General features: G+C 37.8%; 1 protein-coding gene across 1 annotated transcript in view; it reads right to left on the bottom strand.

Annotated features, from left to right (window-relative positions):
- Positions 1–26346, bottom strand: part of LOC124545596 (tetratricopeptide repeat protein 28) — a 232198-nt gene that overhangs the window by 59822 nt on the left and 146030 nt on the right. Inside the window, exons 8-15 of the mRNA XM_047124544.1 lie at positions 21537–21722; positions 20598–20837; positions 20028–20306; positions 18372–18600; positions 15315–15547; positions 14265–14555; positions 8679–9013; positions 4310–4596 (exon numbers count right to left, since the gene is read on the bottom strand). Coding sequence (XP_046980500.1) covers positions 4310–4596; positions 8679–9013; positions 14265–14555; positions 15315–15547; positions 18372–18600; positions 20028–20306; positions 20598–20837; positions 21537–21722 — 2080 coding nt within the window. The remainder of the gene's footprint in view (positions 1–4309; positions 4597–8678; positions 9014–14264; positions 14556–15314; positions 15548–18371; positions 18601–20027; positions 20307–20597; positions 20838–21536; positions 21723–26346) is intronic.

Here is a 26346-nt window from a genome sequence, read left to right as displayed (position 1 = left end):
TGTACAAAGAAGTAGCAACAATGTAAGCTGTTCAATAATGTCGAACACAGTCCTGGATAATGAATGAGATAAAATGTTGAGCATGATTAAAACTTGCTGTTAAGTACTGTATAGTGTAACAGTCATGACACTCCATCATTCCAGTTACTGTATTATAAAATTTAATCAACAGTACCAAAATGAAAAGACAGTATTTTGCACATAAATTATATGAAGGTCTGCATTTTCTCCTATGTCTCTCTTTAAAATGTTCTACAAATGTAATGCAGTGTACCTGACACACTGAAAATATCTAACACACTTAACCACAAAACATCAATAACGAATACACTATTATTCCATTTCTGTACTTTGAAAAATTTCACATATTGGAATTTAAGTTCTAGTAGTCTAAGATTACAGCAGGGATAATGTTATTAAGTCCTTTAACCAGTTATTCAGCTTTCAAGTGCAGTGCTGTAACACATACTACAATGTACTGTACTACTTAAGGTAATCAGTTATATTTGTTTGCTTTTTGTATCTAAGCTGTACGTATGCATTTTGCATTTGACAATGTATTCGGTTTGGTATCTGATTTGAAACCAACACTCTGCAGAAAACAAGAGTTTGAAAATAAGTGTTACATTGTTGCTAGTAATCCCAAAGTACATGTTGTTATGGTCTTGAGACCAGAGACTGGTTTGATGCAGCTCCCCATGCTACTCTATCCTGTGCAGGCCTCTTCATCTCCGAATAACTACTGCAACCTACATCCTTCTGAATCTGCTTAGTATATTCATCTCTTGGTCTCCCTCTATGATTTTTACCCTTGATGCTTCCCTCCAATATTAAATTGGTGATCCCTTGATGCTTCAGAATGTGTCCCACCAACCAATCCCTTCTCCTAGTCAAGTTGTGCCACAAATTCCTCTTCTCCCCAGTTCTATTCAGTACCTCCTCACTAGTTATGTGATCCACCCATCTAATCTTCAGCATTCTTCTGTAGCACCATATTTCGAAAGCTTGTATTTTCTTCTTGTCTACACTGTTTATTGACAATGTTTCACTTCCATACATGACTATATAACAAACAAAAATGAACACTGGATGTTACAGCCAATATATTTCTCCAACAATGGAATAAAAATAAATCATTTTATACGATAAGTCCCAATATGCGATGTCACACTAAGCAATTTTTTAAACATAGCACTTACATAGGATTTAGACAGGACCATTAGATTGCACTGTTATAGCCAATATGCTATTAAAAGTGCTGTCGCTTTTAACGGTACCGACTATATAGTGTAATCCCACTTTCATGTTCCCAGAATCAATATTATCCTGCTGTCCACATTTTTTATTGCTGCCATGAAATTTTCTATGTTCAAAATGCTGATGTGCAATAGCTTTTGCATGCCATAATTAAAAACCCCACTTTTTACTCTTAATGAAACAATGTTCATGGAGAGAAACTAAAGAACTATGCAACTGTCATAAAATGACATTCACAAGGCTTTGGCTTTGAAGCATTGTTTACAAACATTACACAGTTAATTTTCTTAAACACGGGACTTGATAGTTCTGAAGCAAGAAGTCATTAAATGTCTGAACAGTTTTTGCCACGAGTGCTTTTTCTTCTAACGATGCTGACCTAACAATGAGTATATTGTGAGTAGTGTTGTTTGAAGTTGTGTTATTGAATGAAGTGTTGGGAAGGGCTAAACTAAAGTATTAGTTTGAATGAATGGGAATTTACATGGATAAACAGGAGCAATCATAATGCCTCTTCCAGATAACATATTACGGTAAATCCACAGTTCCTACCACCTTCCACCATCTGCTGCACTCCAGATTGGTTCGCTGTGCCAGCTGCACAAATAACTTTGTTGCACCAGTACGCTCAAAAGTTACTTAATGCACTAAGCCATGGCTAACCATGACTGTGGGGACCAACACCAGGTGCTCCACCATCAGCTTCCAGTGCGGCTACAAACCAGCTGCGTGCGCTAACTCGGAACTAAGCCAGCAATGCTGGTGACGTCTACGCTTGCCTACATCTAGGCCAATGCACAGCTTCCAGGATCAGTTTACGCTGTGCTGTTAACTATTAAATATTGTGCTGCCCTCCAGATTTGGACATGTTGTTATGCTAAACAGCTTTTGTATCACCTCCTGGTGTAGTTGTACGTCATTATAAGTTGTGCTGTCATAGCCGTATCAAATAAACAAATTCAAAAGCTAGTGTTCATTTGTGTTGTGTGCCACAACATATACAAACTAGTTGCAGACTATTGCAGATTAGGCACAATTTAGGAAAAATGTATGAACTACATGGAATACTATTTTGTAAAATAATGCAATAGCTTTGGCTTGCAGGGAGTTGTTATCAAATAGTGTATGACATGTGTTCCGTTTTGGAAAATGTAACACTTTCCAAGTTGGAGGCTAGCTTTGGACCTAATAGAACAGCTTAAGTCACTATGAGTGAAACGAACATCAAGGCTATTTAAATGCAATCAGGATGGTCACACACTCTTGACACTGCTTATGGAATACATCCTGATTTACGAACTGATGGTTACGGTGGGACATGTGCAGAGAAGAGGGGAGAACTATGTGGGGAGAAGAATTGAAGAGCTGGAATTCGAAGGACCTAGGAGAAGAAGAAGACCGAAACTGTGATGGAAAGACAAGGTAGCAGGGGACCTAAGGGGGAAAGGATGGTTTAGAGAAGAAGCACTGGATAGGCATTTAAGGAAGAGAAGGAACCAGCAAAGCAACACCAACCCAACATGATCCGGGAAAAGGATGAGATGATGACGATGGTTACGTTGGGACCTTGTGGAACAGCAAAAATTTAACTGCACATTCTATGCTACATCATGTGCCCTAGAAGTACAAGTATATTTCATTATGCTGCCATGCTTCTACATAGAGCTAATCTCATGGTGGCATTCATGCAAAGCAATTCTATCACTGGGTCCACCATATCATGTAATGATCAATATTACCTGTCGCTAACTGCTGTCCCGCATTTTACATATTTTTCTTAAAAATCATTTGTAGCATATAACATAGCAACTTTTATCATGTGAAGTTAGATGTATTTCCTGTCTACAGTTTGGTCCATGTGTATGCATGCAACATGTGTCTGGGTCCTGTAATCACTTTCAGAGATCTACTAAATACTTGATTGGGACATCACAACTTTTGGAAGTATTAATAAACTAGAAAACCAGGAGAAAGTAAAATAAATATAAGTTTTTGGTAAAGAAATGTGAAATATCAATGTGTTCAAGAAATGTAAAACTTATGTAAGACCACAGTTTCAAATTAAAGGTCAATTGAGTTAATAAAATTACTAATTTTTTTTTTATATATAAAGTATGTGCTTAAAAATTATTCCCACCATTTACATTTTCCTGTAACTTACACAATTTTTAAAATCCGTTAAAGGTGCAAAAGGAAATTTTCACAATGGTATTTGAATTTAATTGAGCATCAATGCGCAGTACTATGTCTGACACTTACTTCTCAATACACCTCTGACATCGGCGAAATTTCCATCTACATACTCACTAGTCCCAAGAAAAACTAACTGTAATTATTTTTATTTTACTCTCTCTTCAGCCCCGTGGCAGAGAACAATTCCAACATAGTTGATAAAGGAATTGTAGCACTACTTGTATTATTTTGCCATAATCAATTAATCAGAAATTTTTCATAATGTATTGAACAACAAAAAATCCAGAATGGAATAATGACAATATTATGGAAAGGATAGATTGGTATTCACTGTATAGTGGAACTGTTGAGTCACAGACAGGCACAGTGGTTTTGTTGTGCCCATCTGTGACTCAGAATTTCCACTATATGGTGAGTAGCAATCTATCCTTTTCATAATATTGACAAAATGTATTGACATTTATATCAACTGCCAGATTTGTATTCACAAATCTTATTTTCTGTTCCCAATATAGATTCAAATACAGAACACTTCATTTTAGTGACCTGCGAAGTCAACAGAATTTTTGAAGTAAAAATTACAGTGAAAACTGCTAATAACTAGTATTATATATGAAATGAAAATAAAGACAAGAGAAAAAATCCAAACAGGAGCATTATAGCTGTTTCTATTTATGCTGATGATCACTGACCATGTGATGCAATTTGGAAATAGAGCATTTATGCCACAAGAGTACCAAATTTGATCAGCTTTCTTGCTCCTACATAAATCAATAACAGTGTCTTAAAAATTTTGATGGTACAACTAAACCACAAAACAGTGTCAAAATAATATTGACAATATGGTTGTCTCACATACCTAGACTGCTGTATGCCATTGTCTTGGCAAGCTTGTCATTTGTTTGTGCAGCAATGGATAAATGCTGCTCCTGATATCGAACAGCTTCTTCAAAGTTGCCAAGTGATTCATGCACTGTTCCCAGGTTTCCACAGGCACGCCCCTGTAGTGCCGCCAGTCCTAGCTCTTCCGCAGTGTCGAGGTCAGCCTGGTGGTACCTGAGTGCTGTTGCATATTCTCCCATCTGCTGGTAGACAGTACCCAACCCACATGCAGCATCTGCTTCTGCCACCTTGTCTTTCAGTTCCCTGTTATGATGTAACATAGGATGTTGCTCAAACATAATCACATAACAAAGATCCATGAACACTGGTAACCTTCTTAACTATGTTAAAACTCATAAAAATTTCAAAGAAGTGTAATTTTTTCCATTAAATCCTAACCTAAAATGTAGAAAAAGTTTTGTAAGACACACCTATTGAACAATACTGACAAAACAACACCCATGAATAAGACTATTACAGCTGATGTCTGCCAAGTATTAGCTAAAATGAAATTTATCACTGTTTTTTTCTTTTTAACAGGCAGTTATGAGTGTCGTTAGCTCACTTCTTTTCAGAAATATGTGTAATTGGCATATATGATTAAAAATCAGTGTGAAATCTTTTTAAAGTGAAGGAAACTAAATGTACAATACAATGTTTATACACTGTGGTAAAGAATTTCATCAGTTCTTAAAGATCACAGATACGTAACAGCAACTAAAAACATGTCAAAGGTAATCGAGCTATTTTCCAACATGCTACGATCACGAGTTATATGTCAAAAGATATGTTTTTAAGAGATCTTTCCTTTTCGCTCACCCAGATTAAAGCAAAAATTGATGAATATTGTGAATTAAACTGAAAACTGAAGTATGGTAAAAGGCTTTGGAATATAACATGTAGAGGTGCATTTTCCTTCTACAGTCAATGACAAGCAGCGTACTCTGGTAATACGAGTGTGGTGATCTCTAGTGTATTCTCAACATTCAGCAAGCAGGCTCATTTTACTTGTGTGGATCGAGTATGTTTCACACTACTTTTTATAGTAACTGATGTAATCGTTACATTGTGACACTGTAGAGGCGACCAGAAATGAGGCTGTCAATTTGTTGATCACTATAGTGCTGAGTTGATGTTTATGGATGTGTTAGTGATTGGAAGAATCTCAGTTGTATCAAGAACTCTTTAGGGGAATATGTGTGTGTGTGTGTGTGTGTGTGTGTGTGTGTGTGTTTGCATTGCATAATGTGTGAAATATTTGTGACAAGGAAGAATATGAATTTCATTGCTCATCATTTTCACTTACAGCAATTTACGTTGTCATCTTAGGTTCCTACCTAACCACACACTAAGAAATAACTACATATTCAGAAATGAACAGTCAAATATTTATTTCCTCCTTTGTTCTCTAATCAGATGGAAAAGTTAAATAAGATTGAATATTGTAGAACATACTTGTGTTATGTTCATAACAAAGTCCCAGAATGTGTTAACAATGCTAAGACGGAAAAAAATGTTAGTATGTAGCATGATGCAAACCTACCACCTCTAACTCTGTAAACTACAACGTTATTTATTGCGCTACAGATAAATCTCGATTATCATAATATCTTTGATGCTTTATTAATTGACATTTGATGATAAGGGTGATGTGTTTGTGATAAATTTTCAATGCAGCACTGCTTTTAAATGGTATACTTTGACGCATGCACTACAAAGGAAATGAATAATCGAAATTCACGAAGTTCACACAGGTGTCATTCACAGAAGCTCACAACTATCTATAGCTGAAAATCCGTTAGTGATGTCACAACTGCAACAAGTAGGGTGAAGGCTACTCAACCCTCCATTATGTATTTTAGTGTGGTGGGGTGGCTGCGCTGGATGTTGGGTGATGTAACAAGTCGCCAGCCAACAAGAGTGCGCTAACCGGAAATGGCCGATGTTCCCTTGATTCTGACCAAACATGTTCTTCAAGACTCGGTGTTTGAATTTAAAAGGTTGATAAAAGAATACTGCTGCTGAATTTAGTACATCAGTACATGCAAAAAGACAAGGCTGACTTGTAAGTGGCACAAGAAAAGGTGGCAGCTTGGCCTCTTTGTCAAGTACTGGCTCGGTCCAGAACACTTCGCCTCAACTGTCCTGTTTCTCCATTGCTGCTGCAACCTAGCAGTAGTTGTATCATAATTGCGTGGTGAGTCTTAACGTTGCAAGTTGGCAATGTTGATCATTGATTACATCAGCATTACCTCTCTCCTATCTCCCCTCTCTGAAAAGGCCTAAAATATTCCCTAACTCCGCCACCACCTGTGGCGTGAACCATTTGCCTTTTGTGCTACTTATAGCTCATTGAGTCAATCAAAGTCAATAAGAAGAAAACAGGACAAAGTCTAATGAGATGTCGAGTGAGAACATAGAATCGAGGTACACCTTACTAGGAAGAAACACAAAATCGGGGAATTTTTAGTATTGATCTTATGGGTTTTTCACAGGGAATTTATGGCACAGAATTGTGAAAAACATAAAATCAGAGAACATAAAATTGAAGTTCCACTGTGTGTGTGTGTGTGTGTGTGTGTGTGTGTGTGTGTGTGTGTGTGTGGTGTGTGTGTGTGTGTATATATATATACTCAGCAAACCACCATGAGGTGCATGGCAGAGGGCACATCCATTATTAGGGTTTCTTCCCATTCCATGTGCATATGATTGTTTAAATGCCTCTGTGTGTGCAGTAATTATTCTAATCTTATCCTCAAAATCTGTATGTGAGCGATACATAGGGGGTTGTAGTATATTCCTAGTCATCAACTAAAGCCAGTTCTTAAAAATTTGTTAATACACTTTTTCAGGATAATTTACATCTATCTTCGAAGGGTCTTCCAGTTCAGTTCCTTCAGTATCTCTGTGGCACTCTCCTACAGATCTAACAAACCGGTGATCATTCGTGCTCTCTGTATATGTTCAATATCTCCTGTTAGTCCTAACTAATAAGGGTCCCACACACTTGACCAGTGTTCTAGAACCGATTACACGAGTCATTTGTAAACAATCTTCTTTGTCAACTGATTGCACTTCCCAGCATTCTACCAATCAACCAAAGTCTGACACCTATGTGATCATTCCATTTCATAACCCTACAAAGTGTTACACTCAGGTATTGTATGAGTTGGCTGATTCAAACAGTGACTCACCAATATTAAAGTCACAGGATACTATGTTTTTCATTTTGTAAAGAGCACTATTTAACATTTCTGAACATTTAAAACAAGTTACTAACTGTTGGATCACTTTTAAATATTATCAAGATCTGACTGAATATTTATGCACCTTCTTTCAGACAGTATTTCATCATAGATAACTGCATCATCTGCAAAAAGTCTGAAGTTCCTATTAATATTGTCTGCAAGATCATTAATATACAATATGAACAGCATGGGTCCCAACACACTTCCCTGGGGCACACGTGAAGTTACTTCTACATATGACGATGACTCTCCATCCACGATAACATGCTGTGTCCTCCCTATCAAAAAGTCCTCAATCCAGTCACAAAATTCACTTGAGACACCATATGATCATACTTTCGACAATAAGTGCAGGTAATCTGAGTTTTATTTTGCATTTATCCTAAGTGACATGCCAATATTATTATTTTTGTTTCAAAAATGCTTGTCTTAATGCTTGTTCACCAGTCATTTAGTTCACTATGTCATTTAATTGAAGCTTCCAGTAGTATTTTCATGCTATTATCAATTAACAGTAAACAATATGTATAAATTCTCAGGTGATCATAAGTCACTATCCATGATGCAAAAAGCCAAATGAAGCTGTGCTATACATATTTTACATTTTCTTCACATATGCAATATTCATGGCTCATTACATTGTTTATATATTTTTCTGTCACTTTTTAATCCTATATCTGGAAAGGCGTGACTTAATATGCTATGACTGCACGTAAAATTAACAAAAACAACTTCACCCATGAAAAACTGTAATGAAAAAAGGGTCACAGAAATTCCCGCTGGCAAGCATGTAATGTATAGGATTAAAGTTCACACAGAAAAATCTATGGCTTCAAGATAATGAATCTGTCACTGAAAGAATAACTTTATGAGAAGATTGAAGTTAAACCACAATATTTAATGAATGCTGAAGAAAGAATGTCCATTCTGCATGACTGTCTAGTACGAGTTACAACTGATGGTTCACTTTTCTGTGATATGTTTAAATTTTTCATTGAGGTTTGGCCTCTGTTACAGAGGTGTGATCAGTGTGCTTAACACACAATAACCACATAAGTGTATGTGACGAAGTAAGATACCACACTTAAGAAAACTTACCTGGCAATGGCAAGCTGATGTTCCAGGCAAGAGATAGCTTGTTCAAAATGACCCAGGGTACTGTGTATGTGACCAAGCTCACCATATGCAGATGCTTTAGCTTCAGGGCTTCCAAGTTCATGTGCAACAACCAGTCTTTTTTCAAAGCAAACTAACGCTTGCTGCAGGTTTCCTAGGCACTTGTGGGAATGACCTAACCCACGATAAGCACGTTCCTGGTCACGAAGACTTTTCAACTTTAATCCAATTGAAAGATGTTGTTCATGGCATTTCACAGCTTCTTCAAAATCACCCAAAGCATCATAACAGTCACCCAGATTGCCGAATGCTCGACCCTGTTGAATAAAATACTTTTTATCAATCCACTTTACATGAATTTATAAGATGCAACCTTATTTATAAATATGGTTATCTAGTATTTTTCCCCCCCCCCATGAACCATGGACCTTGCCGTTGGTGGGGAGGCTTGCGTGCCTCAGCGATACAGATAGCCGTACCGTAGGTGCAACCACAACGGAGGGGTATCTGTTGAGAGGCCAGACAAACGTGTGGTTCCTGCAGAGGGGCAGCAGCCTTTTCAGTAGTTGCAAGGGCAACAGTCTGGATGATTGACTGATCTGGCCTTGTAACAATAACCAAAACGGCCTTGCTGTGCTGGTACTGCGAACGGCTGAAAGCAAGGGGAAACTACAGCCGTAATTTTTCCCGAGGGCATGCAGCTTTACTGTATGATTACATGATGATGGCGTCCTCTTGGGTAAAATATTCCGGAGGTAAAATAGTCCCCCATTCGGATCTCCGGGCGGGGACTACTCAAGAGGATGTCGTTATCAGGAGAAAGAAAACTGGCGTTCTACGGATCGGAGCGTGGAATGTCAGATCCCTTAATCGGACAGGTAGGTTAGAAAATTTAAAAAGGGAAATGGATAGATTGAAGTTAGATATAGTGGGAATTAGTGAAGTTCGGTGGCAGGAGGAACAAGACTTCTGGTCAGGTGACTACAGGGTTATAAACACAAAATCAAATAGGGGTAATGCAGGAGTAGGTTTAATAATGAATAGGAAAATAGGAATGCGGGTAAGCTACTACAAACAGCATAGTGAACGCATTATTGTGGCCAAGATAGATACGAAGCCCACGCCTACTACAGTAGTACAAGTTTATATGCCAACTAGCTCTGCAGATGACGAAGAAATTGAAGAAATGTATGATGAAATAAAAGAAATTATTCAGATTGTGAAGGGAGACGAAAATTTAATAGTCATGGGTGACTGGAATTCGAGTGTAGGAAAAGGGAGAGAAGGAAACATAGTAGGTGAATATGGACTGGGGGACAGAAATGAAAGAGGAAGCCGCCTGGTCGAATTTTGCACAGAGCACAACATAATCATAACTAACACTTGGTTTAAGAATCATGAAAGAAGGTTGTATACATGGAAGAACCCTGGAGATACTAAAAGGTATCAGATAGATTATATAATGGTAAGACAGAGATTTAGGAACCAGGTTTTAAATTGTAAGACATTTCCAGGGGCAGATGTGGACTCTGACCACAATCTATTGGTTATGACCTGTAGATTAAAACTGAAGAAACTGCAAAAAGGTGGGAATTTAAGGAGATGGGACCTGGATAAACTAAAAGAACCAGAGGTTGTACAGAGATTCAGGGAGAGCATAAGGGAGCAATTGACAGGAATGGGGGAAATAAATACAGTAGAAGAAGAATGGGTAGCTTTGAGGGACGAAGTAGTGAAGGCAGCAGAGGATCAAGTAGGTAAAAAGACGAGGGCTAGTAGAAATCCTTGGGTAACAGAAGAAATATTGAAATTAATTGATGAAAGGAGAAAATATAAAAATGCAGTAAGTGAAACAGGCAAAAAGGAATACAAACGTCTCAAAAATGAGATCGACAGGAAGTGCAAAATGGCTAAGCAGGGATGGCTAGAGGACAAATGTAAGGATGTAGAGGCCTGTCTCACTAGGGGTAAGATAGATACCGCCTACAGGAAAATTAAAGAGTCCTTTGGAGATAAGAGAACGACTTGTATGAATATCAAGAGCTCAGATGGAAACCCAGTTCTAAGCAAAGAAGGGAAAGCAGAAAGGTGGAAGGAGTATATAGAGGGTCTATACAAGGGCGATGTACTTGAGGACAATATTATGGAAATGGAAGAGGATGTAGATGAAGATGAAATGGGAGATATGATACTGCGTGAAGAGTTTGACAGAGCACTGAAAGACCTGAGTCGAAACAAGGCCCCCGGAGTAGACAATATTCCATTGGAACTACTGACGGCCGTGGGAGAGCCAGTCCTGACAAAACTCTACCATCTGGTGAGCAAGATGTATGAAACAGGCGAAATACCCTCAGACTTCAAGAAGAATATAATAATTCCAATCCCAAAGAAAGCAGGTGTTGACAGATGTGAAAATTACCGAACTATCAGCTTAATAAGTCACAGCTGCAAAATACTAACACGAATTCTTTACAGACGAATGGAAAAACTAGTAGAAGCCAACCTCGGGGAAGATCAGTTTGGATTCCGTAGAAACACTGGAACACGTGAGGCAATACTGACCTTACGACTTATCTTAGAAGAAAGATTAAGGAAAGGCAAACCTACGTTTCTAGCATTTGTAGACTTAGAGAAAGCTTTTGACAATGTTGACTGGAATACTCTCTTTCAAATTCTAAAGGTGGCAGGGGTAAAACACAGGGAGCGAAAGACTATTTACAATTTGTACAGAAACCAGATGGCAGTTATAAGAGTCGAGGGACATGAAAGGGAAGCAGTGGTTGGGAAGGGAGTAAGACAGGGTTGTAGCCTCTCCCCGATGTTGTTCAATCTGTATATTGAGCAAGCAGTAAAGGAAACAAAAGAAAAATTCGGAGTAGGTATTAAAGTCCATGGAGAAGAAATAAAAACTTTGAGGTTCGCCGATGACATTGTAATTCTGTCAGAGACAGCAAAGGACTTGGAAGAGCAGTTGAACGGAATGGATGGTGTCTTGAAGGGAGGATATAAGATGAACATCAACAAAAGCAAAACGAAGATAATGGAATGTAGTCGAATTAAGTCGGGTGATGTTGAGGGTATTAGGTTAGGAAATGAGACACTTAAAGTAGTAAAGGAGTTTTGCTATTTGGGGAGCAAAATAACTGATGATGGTAGAAGTAGAGAGGATATAAAATGTAGGCTGGCAATGGCAAGGAAAGCGTTTCTGAAGAAGAGAAATTTGTTAACATCCAGTATAGATTTAAGTGTCAGGAAGTCATTTCTGAAAGTATTCGTATGGAGTGTAGCCATGTATGGAAGTGAAACATGGACGATAAATAGTTTGGACAAGAAGAGAATAGAAGCTTTCGAAATGTGGTGCTACAGAAGAATGCTGAAGATTAGATGGGTAGATCACATAACTAATGGGGAAGTATTGAATAGGATTGGGGAGAAGAGAAGTTTGTGGCACAACTTGACCAGAAGAAGGGATCGGTTGGTAGGACATGTTCTGAGGCATCAAGGGATCACCAATTTAGTATTGGAGGGCAGCGTGGAGGGTAAAAATCGTAGAGGGAGACCAAGAGATGAATACACTAAGCAGATTCAGAAGGATGTAGGTTGCAGTAGGTACTGGGAGATGAAAAAGCTTGCACAGGATAGAGTAGCATGGAGAGCTGCATCAAACCAGTCTCAGGACTGAAGACCACAACAACAACAGTATTTTTCCTTGATCTATTACCTAATATATTCATAACCTGTTAGCTGCTAAGGGTATAACTCCACATAAACACAAGCATTAGAGAAAAAATTTCTGTAAAATGAGCACTTGAATAATGAAGTATAAAAGTGTAATTGTTTCAATTCAGAATGCAGACCGTGTTATTTAGTCAGCTTGATGTAAAGAATCCTAATTTATGCGCAATAGCCACAGCATGGTTTGATAATGGAAACATCACAGACTCTGAGATAAATCAACTAGAAATATAACCTAAATTATTTAGAAACTGACTTCTGAATATATTATGCTACGATCATTGCTCAAATATCAGAATTAATTCCTATTCAAGTTATACTACTGTCATTACCTAAGAGACCGATACACATTGATAATGTAACTAAAGTCAGATAATGAAGTACTCTGAAATGCTTTGTGCTTTACACTTAGGATTGACTTGATAACGTAAAATTAAAAAATGTGTTCACCAATTGTTATGAATGAGAAATACGCTGTCATCTCCTGCCTGATGAAAAAAACTCACATAAGAGACAAAATTATTTAATCTACTCACCAAGCAGCAGCAGAACACACACATAAAAGACTGTTGTGATTGGCAAGCTTTCAGAGCCAGTGGCTCCTTCTTCAGGCAGAAGGGTTGAAGGGGGAGGATGAAGGCTGAAGAAAAAGACCTCAGAAGTCTAGGAAAAGGAGTAGATTTTGGGAAAGTTACCCAGAACTGCAAGTCAGGGGAGACTTCCTGTATAGGATGAGAAGGAAAGACTGAGAATGAAACATCACCTATCCCATCAAAGGCAAGGCTACCTGTGAAACCAGTCATGTAATCTACAGGCTAAGCAGCAACCAGTGTGCTGCATTCTACGTGGGCATGATAACCAACAAGCTCTCTGTTCGCATGAATGACCACCAACAAACTGTGGCCAAGAAACAAGTGGACCACCCCATTGCTGAGCATGCTGCCAAACATGACATCCTTCAGAATGAGATTTTCACTCTGCAGCAGAGTGTGCGCTGATATGAAACTTCCTGGCAGATTAAAACTGTGTGCCAGGCCGAGACCTGAACTCAGGACCTTTGCCTTTGCCTTTGCAAAGGTCCCGAGTTCGAGTCTTGGTCTGACACACAGTTTTTTAATCTGCCAGGAAGTTTCATGACATTCTTCATTTCAATGACTGCTTCACAGCCTGTGCCATACGGATCCTTCGTACCAACACCCGCTTTTCTGAACAGCGCAGGTGGGAACTTTCCCTGCAATATATCCTACATTCCCATAACCCTCTTGGCGTCAACTTTCGTTAGTCATTGTCCTCTCCATCCAGCCCCTTCTCTGTTCCCTTCCCAGCACAATAAAGCTCTCATTCCTCCATTGAATGCAGTCTTTTTACTTCTCTCCTTTTCTGCTACTCCCCCTTCCCTCCTCCCCACCTCTCAGCTCCCTCCATCTAACCTCCTGACTGCACACAGCTGGCCAACCCTCTTTCCAACTTATCCCTCCGTGCTCCCCAAAAGCACATCAGTGTCCACCATACCTACCCTACTATCCCTCCCCCTCCCCACCCCAGCCTCCTCTTTACCCTCACCCAGTCATCACTCCCATCATGCACCGGTGCTGCTCCTCGCAGTGTGGCCTCAGTTGCCTGAGACAGCAGTCATGTGTGTGTGAGCTGGGTTTGCTGTCTAATTCTGACAAAGGCTTTACTGGCCGAAAACTATTATTTGTGACAGTCTTTTTGTTGTGACTATCTGCGACTCAGTATCTCCTCTATAAGGTGAGTAGCAACTTTCCTTTTCACAATATTGTTACATTCCACCCTGGATTTTCCATTGTTTGATTTTAGAACACAACATACCTTATCTAATAGTGCTGTGGATGAGGAAAGTTGCTCTAGTGTAGCAAGCTGCTGCTCCAGATATCCTATTGCATCTTCATAGTGACCCATGTTGAGACGGGCAATTCCAAGGTTACCAAAAGCCTGTGCTTCCACTGCATTGTCTTTCAGCTCTTTTGCCCTTTCCAGCTGTTCCTGGTAGCACTTCATGGCGTTTGTATAGTTGCCAAGTGACATGTGCACAGCTCCTAGATGCCCATGTGCACGACACTCTCCCTTGAGATCACCCATCTCCTGCCGGAGAGTTAGTTCCTATGAAAAAGTGGAAATATTTGATTAAAAACTACTCTCTATGAAGTAAACATCATGTGAAAGTAATATGAGTGAAATTATAGTTCTTCGCAATTATCCAGTTATCATTACTACTTTTACTTATGCATCTCTCTCTCTCTCTCTCTCTCTCTCTCTCTCTCTCTCTCTCTCTCTCTCTCCGTGTGTGTGTGTGTGTGTGTGTGTGTGTGTGTGTGTCCTTATTGTCTTACCCAGCTCACTCAAAATTACATTTATTCTACATTAAAGGCTTAGATTAAAGAGACAACTTTGTTAAATATACTCACAGGAATATATCATCACTTACCTGAAGGGAAAAACATTGACAATAAATTTTCATTTTTTGAAATCTACATATTATTTTGGTGAGCAACCCACCTCTATCCTCGCTAACTACTTTCTCATTTTTACTTATCTCAATGACTGTACTGCACTATACTACACTATGTGTTATCAGAAGATAACTTTCCCGGAAGCCTTCAAACTATCCCCGTTAGCAGTCACTTGCATGAAACCCGAATCGAGTTAAGTGTCAGTTCTGCAGGAGACTAAATCTAAAAAGAAATTTTTGATTCTGGTCCAGGCTGATTCTATTAGCAGCTGGAAAGAGTCGTGAAGCTAGAAACAGATTACATTCATGGGTTCTGAAACACGGTTTCATAAATTTTTAGATAGTGCTGATAAGTATGAAATCTGTCAAAAATGAAGCAAAATGTGTAACATCTACTATACGAATCTAACCTGAGTGTGGTATCCGAGAGCCTTGTCAAAGCACCGGAGCAATCTGTGGCCCAGCCCCAGAGCCCCATATGCAGCTGCTTCAAGGCCCCTATCGCGGCCTTGCCGTGCAAATGTCAGCTGCCTTTGGTACATCTTCACAGCCTCTTCTACATCACCCATCTTGATAAGCACATCACCAATATTACCAAGTGCTCGGAATTTGCCTGGGAGGTGCTTCATCATATGAGCTATGGCTGTAAGAAGAGGAATGGCTTCAAGCTACCATCAGACATGAAAACACAATTTACATGTAGTGTAAATGTAATAAACTTGCAGAGATGTGATAGTAGAAAGTCTTGCGCAGAATATAAATAATGTAAGGAGTAAAAGTACCCACTCATCAAGTAGTTGAGGCACTGAGCACTTCACAGACACATAAACAAAGCTGAAGAATTTATCCTTTAGTGAAGGTGTATTTCCTCAGTGACTGAAGATCTCAAAAGGGAGGCCACTATTTAAAAATGGGGACAGACATAAAATAGAAAACTACCGTCCCATTTCACTTCTCCCTGCTTCCTCCAAAATATTAGAGAAACTGATGAAATTGAGAGTCACTAGTTACCTAGACAATAATAAACTTTGGAATAGTAATCAACATGGTTTTTGTGCAAAATGAAGCACAGAAACTGCAGTCATAGACTACACCCAATAAATAATTAAAAATTTGGAGAATAACAAAAGTGTGGTAGGAAACAATTCAGATCTATCTAAAGCTTTCAATACTGTCTGCCATGAAATCCTCCTTGAAAAGCTGGAAGCAGTAGGTATTAGAGGAAGAGTTAAAATGTGGTTTGAGTCATATCTCAAAAACAGATCTCAGATTGTAGAGCTCACCATCGTAAACACAAATCAAAAAATAAGGTTAGTTTCAGAAGCAAAAGAAGTTTTTTAGGAGTACCCCAGGGCAGCATCTTGGGGCCACTACTCTTCCTCATATATGTCAATGATTTACAGTTACAATATGATACAGCCAAAATTGTACTATATGCAGATGACACAAGTCTGATAGTGAGTGACTTTAAAAACTTGTTACAGTCAACTACTGACAAAATCGTGAAAAGTATTGAGACTTGTTTCAGTGCAAATAAACTTACACTCAATGCAAAGAAAACAAATTACATACAGTTTGGTAAAATGATTCAGGATGAAGAAATTAATCTAGAACTGGATGACAGACTAATAGAGAGAGTGCATTTTGCACAAGTGTTAGGAATGCATATAGATGAAGCTATGAATTGGAAACACCATGTAAAATTTCTTACACACAGACTTAACTCAGCCTGCTTTGCACTGAGAGTTATTGCAAATATTTGCACTCTAGAAGGCATCAGAATGGCATACTTCGCATACTTTCATTCTGTTGCCTCATTTGGAATACTGTTCTGGGCCAGCTCAAAATCTAATTTTAAAGACATTTTTATTTTACAAAAACGGGCTGTTCGAATAATTAGCCACACTCCGACACAAGCTCACTGCAGACCTCTTTTCAAAAAGTTAGGAATACTTACTCTGCCATCAGTCTATATACTTAAATGTGTACTCTTAACCAAAGCTAATCTAAGCAATCTCCACACAAATGCAGACTGTCACAACTATAACACAAGGTACAAGAATGATCTCCACATAGCACAAGTAAGAAGAACACGAACTCAGAAGCATGTAAGCCACATGGGCATCAAGCTCTATAATGCACTGCCTCAGTACATTAAAGATTTAAAGAACAATACAAATTTTAAATTGGAACTTAGAAAATTTTTAATTTATAAATGGTGCTACTCAATAAATGAATATCTTGAAGACCAAGAAAATGACTTTACAAACTAACCTCCAAAATTTTCTATCTTCATTTGTTTCAGCTTTTATTATACTTTACCATCTATAGTACTAGTTATATATTGTTACTGAGAAACAAATTACTATAAACCATTTTTGTGGAGAGAAACTGTAAGTTTGCTGTCATTTATTAGAGACAATTTCATTTTGCACATTCTATATTTTAATTTCTGAGTATGACAAATCCAATTGTAGACAATTTCATTTTGTATATTCTATATTGTTAATTTCTATGTATGACAAGTCCAATATTGTTTGTACAATGACACGGATGCTAAATAAATAAGTCATTGTTGAGCTTTTGCACAAGGTTCTTAATCAGAACTTAAAAAGAAACATACATGCACAGCTACACTGCTCCCACCAGATACATTGTTTCAGTGCTGTAGCTCAACTGGACAAATTTGGGCTACAGTGGTGGCACAATGTACCTGACAGGGACAGTGTAGCTGTGCATATGTATGTGTATGTTTTTGTTAGTTAGTTCTCATTAAGAACACTACTCAAAATGTCATGATGCACATTCAATATGTCATTCTTGAGCTGTGAATGTCACTTCTATCTGTATTGGGATACTTGGCTTGACCATTACCGAAACACATTTTTGCTAGTCAGTTCTTGAGATTCACAACAAAATTCTTTTAACATAACGAGTGTAATGACATACCAACACAAGAGCAGTTCATGAAAACTACTATTTTGTCCTTATTAGATAACAGCATTGTGATCATTTCTTTTTCCCCAAGTACCTGCATAATACACTGGTCAAAAAACATTTCATAGAGTGAAGTGTAAATTTAGTAGTGCAAGAACCAATACTTCATTCACATAGGCAGTACAACGTGTCCTCCCGTTGTCTGCATCAAAAGCTGGTACACATAAAATGGGCAAGAATTTATGTACACTTGACACATGCCCAGTGGGTTCAGTCTATTTTCATGCATAAAGTTTTGCAATGCATTCTGTTGGTGACAACATTTCTATGTGAAGAGAAAGTGAACAGCATTAGTGAGTGCAAGTAAACCAAAACTGAGTACAACAGACAGCTATGAACTACATTCCATATTACTTAACAAAAGAAGTGTAATTAACTGAAGTGTAACATTCATGTATTCCAATATACATACTGTGCTATCAGAAATGACAACACAAATTAAGTAATAAAACAATAAAGTTCTAATTTACCTAGGAAATATTTTTGGCATTCAAGTGCAGTTTCTAAATTTCCCAAGGCAAGATGGGCCAAACCAAGGTTGCAGTATGCACGTCCCATGTTCATCTTGTCTTGTAAGTCTTTGGCAAGTGCTAGATCCTGATCGTAGTAACGAACTGCTTCACGATAATTACCCAAACAGTAATGGGCATATCCCAGGAAGTGACATGCTTTGGATTCCCCTTCGATATCATGTAATTCCTGGACAGAAAACATCAAAGTAACTGTGTTATTACTGTTTAATGAAGTCCCATTGCATACTTGTGTAAACACTAAAGAGAAAATATAGTAAAGAATGAGATATTCTTTACGACAATAAAATTACAGCACACATATTGTGTATAATTTAAATGGAATGAAAAAATTCTCAATGCAGGAGGCCAGCATTATATGAAAAAATGATAATGTTGAGCTTGCTGTGTATAATTAATGTGACATATTATATAAATTCTAGACATGGTTTTGTGTACGTCTTCCTCATTTACCAGTAAAATCCACACCACCTTAGGTTATTCTATTAGGTTTGTGCTGTAAATAGAGTTCTTATGGTGAAAGATCTGTGACATGTTCTAGTTACAGTGAGTATCATTCATTATACTAAATTAACATGCTACATTATATTTATCTGTGTTGCACAATTTTCTACTTAAATATTCAAACAAACAGCACTGTTGCAATACTTATATTGCTTTCTTTGCTAGTTCAATTTGTCATATTGTATTTACACATGATTGCCTTAAATTCATGTTATTTTTTCTCTGTTTACACTAATGTGGTGCTTTGAGAAAACTCTGGTTAGAATTCAGTACAGGCTAGAGGTCTATGATATGCAACTGTATTGCACTCTACATGAAGTGGAATCGATTATATAACTAGACATGGCATAGTGAATGCCAGGATAATGTAGAAAATCTAAGGAAAATACTTGTTATACTGGCTATATATCATTCCTCTGTCATATTTAAGACTTTTAAGTTTAATATATGAGATAATTGAATGTTGAAAATCAACAGGCCTCGTCAGTTGGTTTGTAGGCTAGAGCTAGTGTGTGGGCTGTTAGTACTCTCTGGTAGTTGCTAAGCAGGAATGTCACTATTTTGTGACAGTTTTAGAGACTGTGCCAATCTCAGGCCCAAGTAACAGAAATGGCCACTTGGGGTGCCAAGCCTTAGAAGTCTTACCAAGGATCCAAGGAAAGGTAATTAATGTGCGAGGAAATGGGGCAGAGTGGGAAACGGCAAATGATATGTGGCTCGTGTGGAAAAATGTTTTTGAACCGACCATATGTAGAGATAAACAAAATCTAAAGCAAGCCTATATGAGGTCCATTAATCCGTCATATTTTATTTTAGTCGCTAATTAGCACAGCTGCATATGTGCATGCTAAAATGCTGAACACATGGTTGGATTTAGAAGAATGTTCCATTGCAGTAATATGCAGTTTTAAGTGTACTTTTTAAGTTTACATATGTACTTAGTGCAACTGAATACTAAGTGTAAACTGACAGTGACAAAAATTTATCAGTGCCTATAGCTTCAATTCAAAGTATAGCGTTTAAGAACATATGATGCAGACCACTGAAAGGAAGATAAGTGTTGCAAGTCTTGAGGTGCAATGAACACTTTACCTGAGAAAGCATTAGGTAATTCTCATAGAAGGGCACAGCCTGAGCAAATTCGCCTCTCGACGACAAGCAGTTGGCCAGGTTTAACAGAGCACAAGCTTCACCTGCAGTGTCTTTAAGCTCACGGGCTGTATTGAGATGAGCACGATAATGAAGTAGTGCCATTTCGTGTGCACCCAAAGCTTGGTAAGCAACTGCCAGGTTTCCATGTGTTGACGCTTCTGAACTGCGGTCGTTCACTTCTTTCGATATCGTCAGCTCCTGTTTGTGGTACTTGATAGCCTACAGAAAATGGAACAGTTATGTAAGTACATTAATCTACAATACATTAATTCAAATTTAAAAAACAGAAAAGCTACAGTATCAGTTCTGGAACTTCATTATGTAATAAAACTACGTAAGTCTCTTCATAATCAATTGCATTAAAATTTTATTAATTTCTGGTTTGTTATTAATGCGTTATATGCCTTATTATTTTATTTTACATTTATTGATGGGGTTATAAAGAGCAGGAAATGCATTTTAACAAAATAGTATATTATTTATTTGCTTCCAGTTTAATAAGTTTCATACCTGCTCATAGTATCCCATGGCACTGTACGCATTTCCTATGTTGCCATAAGCACGACCCATGCCAGCACGGTCATGCAGCTGTCTTGCAATGCTGAGATGAGCCTGGTGTAGTTTGAGAGCAGCATCATGTTCCCCCAGCAACTGGTAGACAATACCTAAATTCGAACATGCCCTCCCTTCTCCAACTTTATCTCGTGATGCAAGTGCCATATCCAGCTGACGTTCATGCCAGCGTTTTGCCTGAATTATAAAAAACAAAATTAAAATACTTAAGAAACTTAAAAAAATACATTCACAGTTTAGTTGCTGTACCCATTCTTAGTAGAATCTAAACTTTGAGACTTCAAATATCACCGTGCCATTCTCCTATTTGGATTTCAAGAGTTTGTTTTATACTGAATATGTATGAGCTGCCTTTAGCATAGGTAGCTTGCCAGGATAATAAATATTTGTAACGGAATTAACTCCTGAGTGCTAGACCATGACAAACATGGATATTTATCTTTTAAGGAGAGCACTTACTTATTTTAAAATGCCAGTACATTATGTTATGAACAATGCTAAGAAAAGATCAACACAATCAAACATTATCTGGAAGACAAATAAAAAATTTAAATACTTCTCTTCAGAGTGCAGGATAGCACTCTCCAAGCTACAACTAACAATGAAGAAGTTACCACAAATATTAATCAAGAAAGTAGAGAAAAGGAAACAACTATATTTGAAAATTCTGGTCACTGGTGGAAATATCTCGAATATAAGTTGTGTATTTATACACACATAATTGTTAATTTTATTTACACAACTTAGCTCCAGTTGTGAAAAATTAACCTTGATGAATGTCAGCTTACTACTTTTGTATTTAAAATAATTCTGGAGCTTCTATTTTTGTTTTGATACAAAATATTGAGGAATAACAAATTTATAACTAAAACAAACCTGAGCATAATCTCCAGCACAGCGAGCTGCATGTCCAAGGCCAGCATAGGCACGAGCCTCAACAGCGCGGTCTCCAAGCTCCTGCGCAATGCGCAGCACATTCTCATGGAATGCTATCGCCTGGCCAAAGTTGCGTCGGTAGTGATGTGAAGAACCAAGATTGCTGTACGCACGTGCTTCTTCCACCTGCATATAACACTTTTCATTATGCACTTTTCACATATTACTACTATTATACTACAATGGAAGGGCATAAGTACATTTCACAGCAGAAGCAGATAAATATGCTACTACTTGCATACTATAAATATATTATTCTGTAGCTTATAACAAGGATACCGTGAAATCAAAAAACCTATGTACTGCATACATCCCTAAAAACCCATACGTGAAAGAAACTAATGATATTCTTGCTTACAAAAAGTTATGGTGTTATTAAAAACAATTTACTTGAGAGGGCACCTGATATTTTTTTTATGTAAAGCAAGATAAAGAGTTTCGGAATAAATAACTATGAGGATTCTGAGTAACAGATTAGGTCAACAACAGCAAATACATGTGTGCTTATGTTACACTTCTAGTGACTAAGATATAATCCATGAGTTTCAGATTTCATTGGGAAAATTATTGTTTCCAAACAGCTGTCATAGTCATTCTAAAAATACAGAAGAAGGTAGTTAGAAAAATGTTCAAAGCTGGTTGCAATGAGCACTGTCATCCTCTCTTTATCAACTTGAAAATACTTACAATTATCAAACTCTACATTTATGTTGCAATATTTTATGTTAAGAGCAAACATCATCAGACACAAATAAAATGTTGACATTCCAAGGTACTGACTAAGAAGACATAGGTAGTCCCCACAAAATAATTAGTCTAAATATTTTAACAAATTCCCAATTCTAGTCATTCTGTATCCTTAAGCAAGCCAAACATTAAGGTTTACAGCTAATGTGCAAAGTATTATGATTTTTTGGCAGAATTGTACTGTAAAATAATAATAATAATAATAATAATAATAATAATAATAAACCCCGTGGAGGCCCGGGAAAAGTATAGGCCTCCGGTATGTTCTGCCAGTCGTAAAAGGCGACGAAAAGAACATACCACTAATAGGGCTAACCCCCCTTTTAGTGTGATTAGTTGGTTTAGGACAGAACTAAAGAAGCCTTGGACAAGCGCCGTCATGGTCGGGGACGACGTTTGAACCCTATGCCCGCCCACAATGGTAACGAAACTGCTAGCCAACTGGAAAATGATTTAAATCCAAATAGAGGTGTTTTGCAGGATATGCTTCCTGCAACCACCCTAGAAGGAAAACAAAGACAGAGGATGAGATGGTCAGATGAAGTTAATCGACACCTCATGTTCTGTTATTACCAAGCAGCAAACCTAGGAAACAACACAACTGGATACAGATCACAAGTATACACAACATTTATTATCAGATACACAGAATAAAATTTTTTAACAGAACAACAACTAGCTGATCAGATCCCTGTAATAATCAAAATAACAGGATGCCCCAATTAGAATTAGAAAATATCAAACAACAAGTACGACAAATACTGGAACAAAATAATGTGCAATCAGAAGAAGAAGAAAATACAGTAATGGACTCAAACATCCCAGAGCAAACAAACAAAGAACAACACGCATCAATTAAACAATCAGAGGAAAATGAAATCTTAAGACAGCCACCAGAACAAGCACAAATAGAACTCGAAGTAACACACATGTTAGATATAGAAGAAAAATTTCAGCTGACATATACAGAATACAAAGACACAAGACATTAGACCATTCTTGCATAGACCGCCAAATAACCCACAAGTCGAAACAACAATAAAAACTATCAACACAATCATACACAACAAAATAAATGAAAACACAACTATGGAAGAGTTACAACTACTGGTTTATATAGGAGCACTCACTACACTAAATATACACACTAGGCAGAGATCAGAACCAACCAACACACAGAAGAAACCCACAAAACCAGCATGGCAACACAGGCTACAGATCAGAATAGAAAAACTGAGAAAAGACATCGGACAGCTAACACAATTTATAAGAAATGAAATGTCAGAAAAAAACGAAAAAGGTTAGGTAAAATCTCACAACAAGAAGCGATAGAGCAATTAGATGAAAAGAAGCAGAAATTACAAGCATTGGCCAAATGACTTATAAGATACAAAAAAAGTGAAAATAGAAGGAAACAAAACCAAACATTCAACACAAACCAAAAGAAATTTTACCAGACGATAGATAACACACACATTAAAATAGACAATACACCAAACATAGCAGACATGGAACACTTCTGGAGCAACATATGGTCAAACCCGGTACAACATAACAGGCATGCATGGTGGATACAAGCAGAAACAGATACATACAAGATTAAACCATAAATGCCTGAAGTGATCGTTTTGCAACATGAAGTCACCCAAGCAATTAATTCTACTCACAATTGGAAAGCCCCTGGAAAAGATAAAATAGCAAATTTCTGGCTAAAGAAGTTCACCTCAACACATTCACATCTAACTAAATTATTTAACAGTTATATTCCAGACCCATACACATTCCCTGGTACACTTACACATGGAATAACATATCTGAAACCTAAAGATCAAGCAGACACAGCAAACCCAGCTAAGTATCGCCCCATAACATGCCTACCAACAATATACAAAATATTAACTTCAGTCATTACACATAAATTAATGACACATACAACACATAACAAAATTATAAATGAAGAAGAAAACGGCTGTTGCAAAGGAGCATGAGGATGTAAAGAGCAACTGATAATAGATGCAGAGGTGACATATCAAGCTAAAACTAAACAAAGGTCACTACACTACGCATACATTGATTACCAAAAAGCTTTTGATAGTGTACCCCACTCATGGTTACTACAAATATTGGAAATATACAAAGTAGATCCTAAATTGATACAGTTCCTAAACATAGTAATGAAAAATTGGAAAACCACACTTAATATCCAAACACATTCAAATAATATCACATCACAGCCAATACAGATTAAGCGTGGAATATACCAAGGAGACTCATTAAGTCCTTTCTGGTCCTGCCTTGCTCTGAACCCACTATCCAACATGCTAAATAATACAAATTATGGATACAATATTACTGGAACATACCCACACAAAATCACACATTTGCTATACATGGATGATCTAAAACTACTGGTAGCAACAAATCAACAACTCAACCAATTACTAAAGATAACAGAAGTATTCAGCAATGATATAAATATGGCTTTTGGAACAGACAAATGTAAGAAAAATAGCATAGTCAAGGGAAAACACACTAAACAAGAAGATTACATATTGGATAACCACAGCGACTGCATAGAAGCGATGGAAAAAACGGATGCCTATAAATATCTAGGATACAGACAAAAAATAGGAATAGATAATACAAATATTAAAGAAGAACTAAAAGAAAAATATAGACAAAGACTAACAAAAATACTGAAAACAGAATTGACAGCAAGAAACAAGACAAAAGCTATAAATACTTATGCCATACCAATATTGACCTACTCATTTGGAGTAGTGAAATGGAGTAACGCAGACCTAGAAGCACTCAATACACTTACACGATCACAATGCCACAAATATAGAATACATCACATATATTCAGCAACTGAAAGATTCACATTAAGCAGAAAGGAAGGAGGAAGGGGATTTATCGACAAAGGTTCGCAGGAGAGAGCTTCTGTAAAGTTTGGAAGGTAAGAGACGAGGTACTGGCAGAAGTAAAGCTGTGAGTACCGGGCGTGAGTCGTGCTTCGTTAGCTCAGTTGGTAGAGCACTTGCCAGCGAAAGGCAAAGGTCCCGAGTTCGAGTCTCAGTCGAGCACACAGTTTTAATCTGCCAGGAAGTTTCATAAAATACCTACATTATGGACAAATTATATATAAAATCAAAGATGAGGTGACTTACCTAACGAAAGCGCTGGCAGGTCGATAGACACACAAACAAACACAAACATACACACAAAATTCAAGCTTTCGCAACAAACTGTTGCCTCATCAGGAAAGAGGGAAGGAGAGGGGAAGACGAAAGGAAGTGGGTTTTAAGGGAGAGGGTAAGGAGTCATTCCAATCCCGGGAGCGGAAAGACTTACCTTAGGGGGAAAAAAGGACAGGTATACACTCGCACACACGCACATATCCATCCACACATACAGACACAAGCAGACATATTTATTTGGTCTTTAAATATGTCTGCTTGTGTCTGTATGTGTGGATGGATATGTGCGTGTGTGCGAGTGTATACCTGTCCTTTTTTCCCCCTAAGGTAAGTCTTTCCGCTCCCGGGATTGGAATGACTCCTTACCCTCTCCCTTAAAACCCACTTCCTTTCGTCTTCCCCTCTCCTTCCCTCTTTCCTGATGAGGCAACAGTTTGTTGCGAAAGCTTGAATTTTGTGTGTATGTTTGTGTTTGTTTGTGTGTCTATCGACCTGCCAGCGCTTTCGTTAGGTAAGTCACCTCATCTTTGATTTTATATATAATTTTTCCCACGTGGAATGTTTCCTTCTATTATATTGACTACATTATGGACAAATATATTAAAAACAAAGATTCCATAACTTACCAAACGTGAAAGCGCTGGTAGATAGGCACAATAAAAAAAACACACAAACACACACACAAAATTTCAAGCTTTCGCAACCCACGGTTGCTTCGTCAGGAAAGAGGGAAAGAGAGGGAAAGATGAAAGGATGTGGGTTTTAAGGGAGAGGGTAAGGAGTCATTCCAATCCCGGGAGTGG

This window comes from Schistocerca americana, chromosome 8 (genome assembly GCF_021461395.2).
Source record: "Schistocerca americana isolate TAMUIC-IGC-003095 chromosome 8, iqSchAmer2.1, whole genome shotgun sequence".
Taxonomy (NCBI): Eukaryota; Metazoa; Arthropoda; class Insecta; order Orthoptera; family Acrididae; genus Schistocerca; species Schistocerca americana.
The sequence above is the reverse complement of the archived record's forward strand: the minus strand, read 5'-3'. Positions and strand labels throughout refer to the sequence as shown.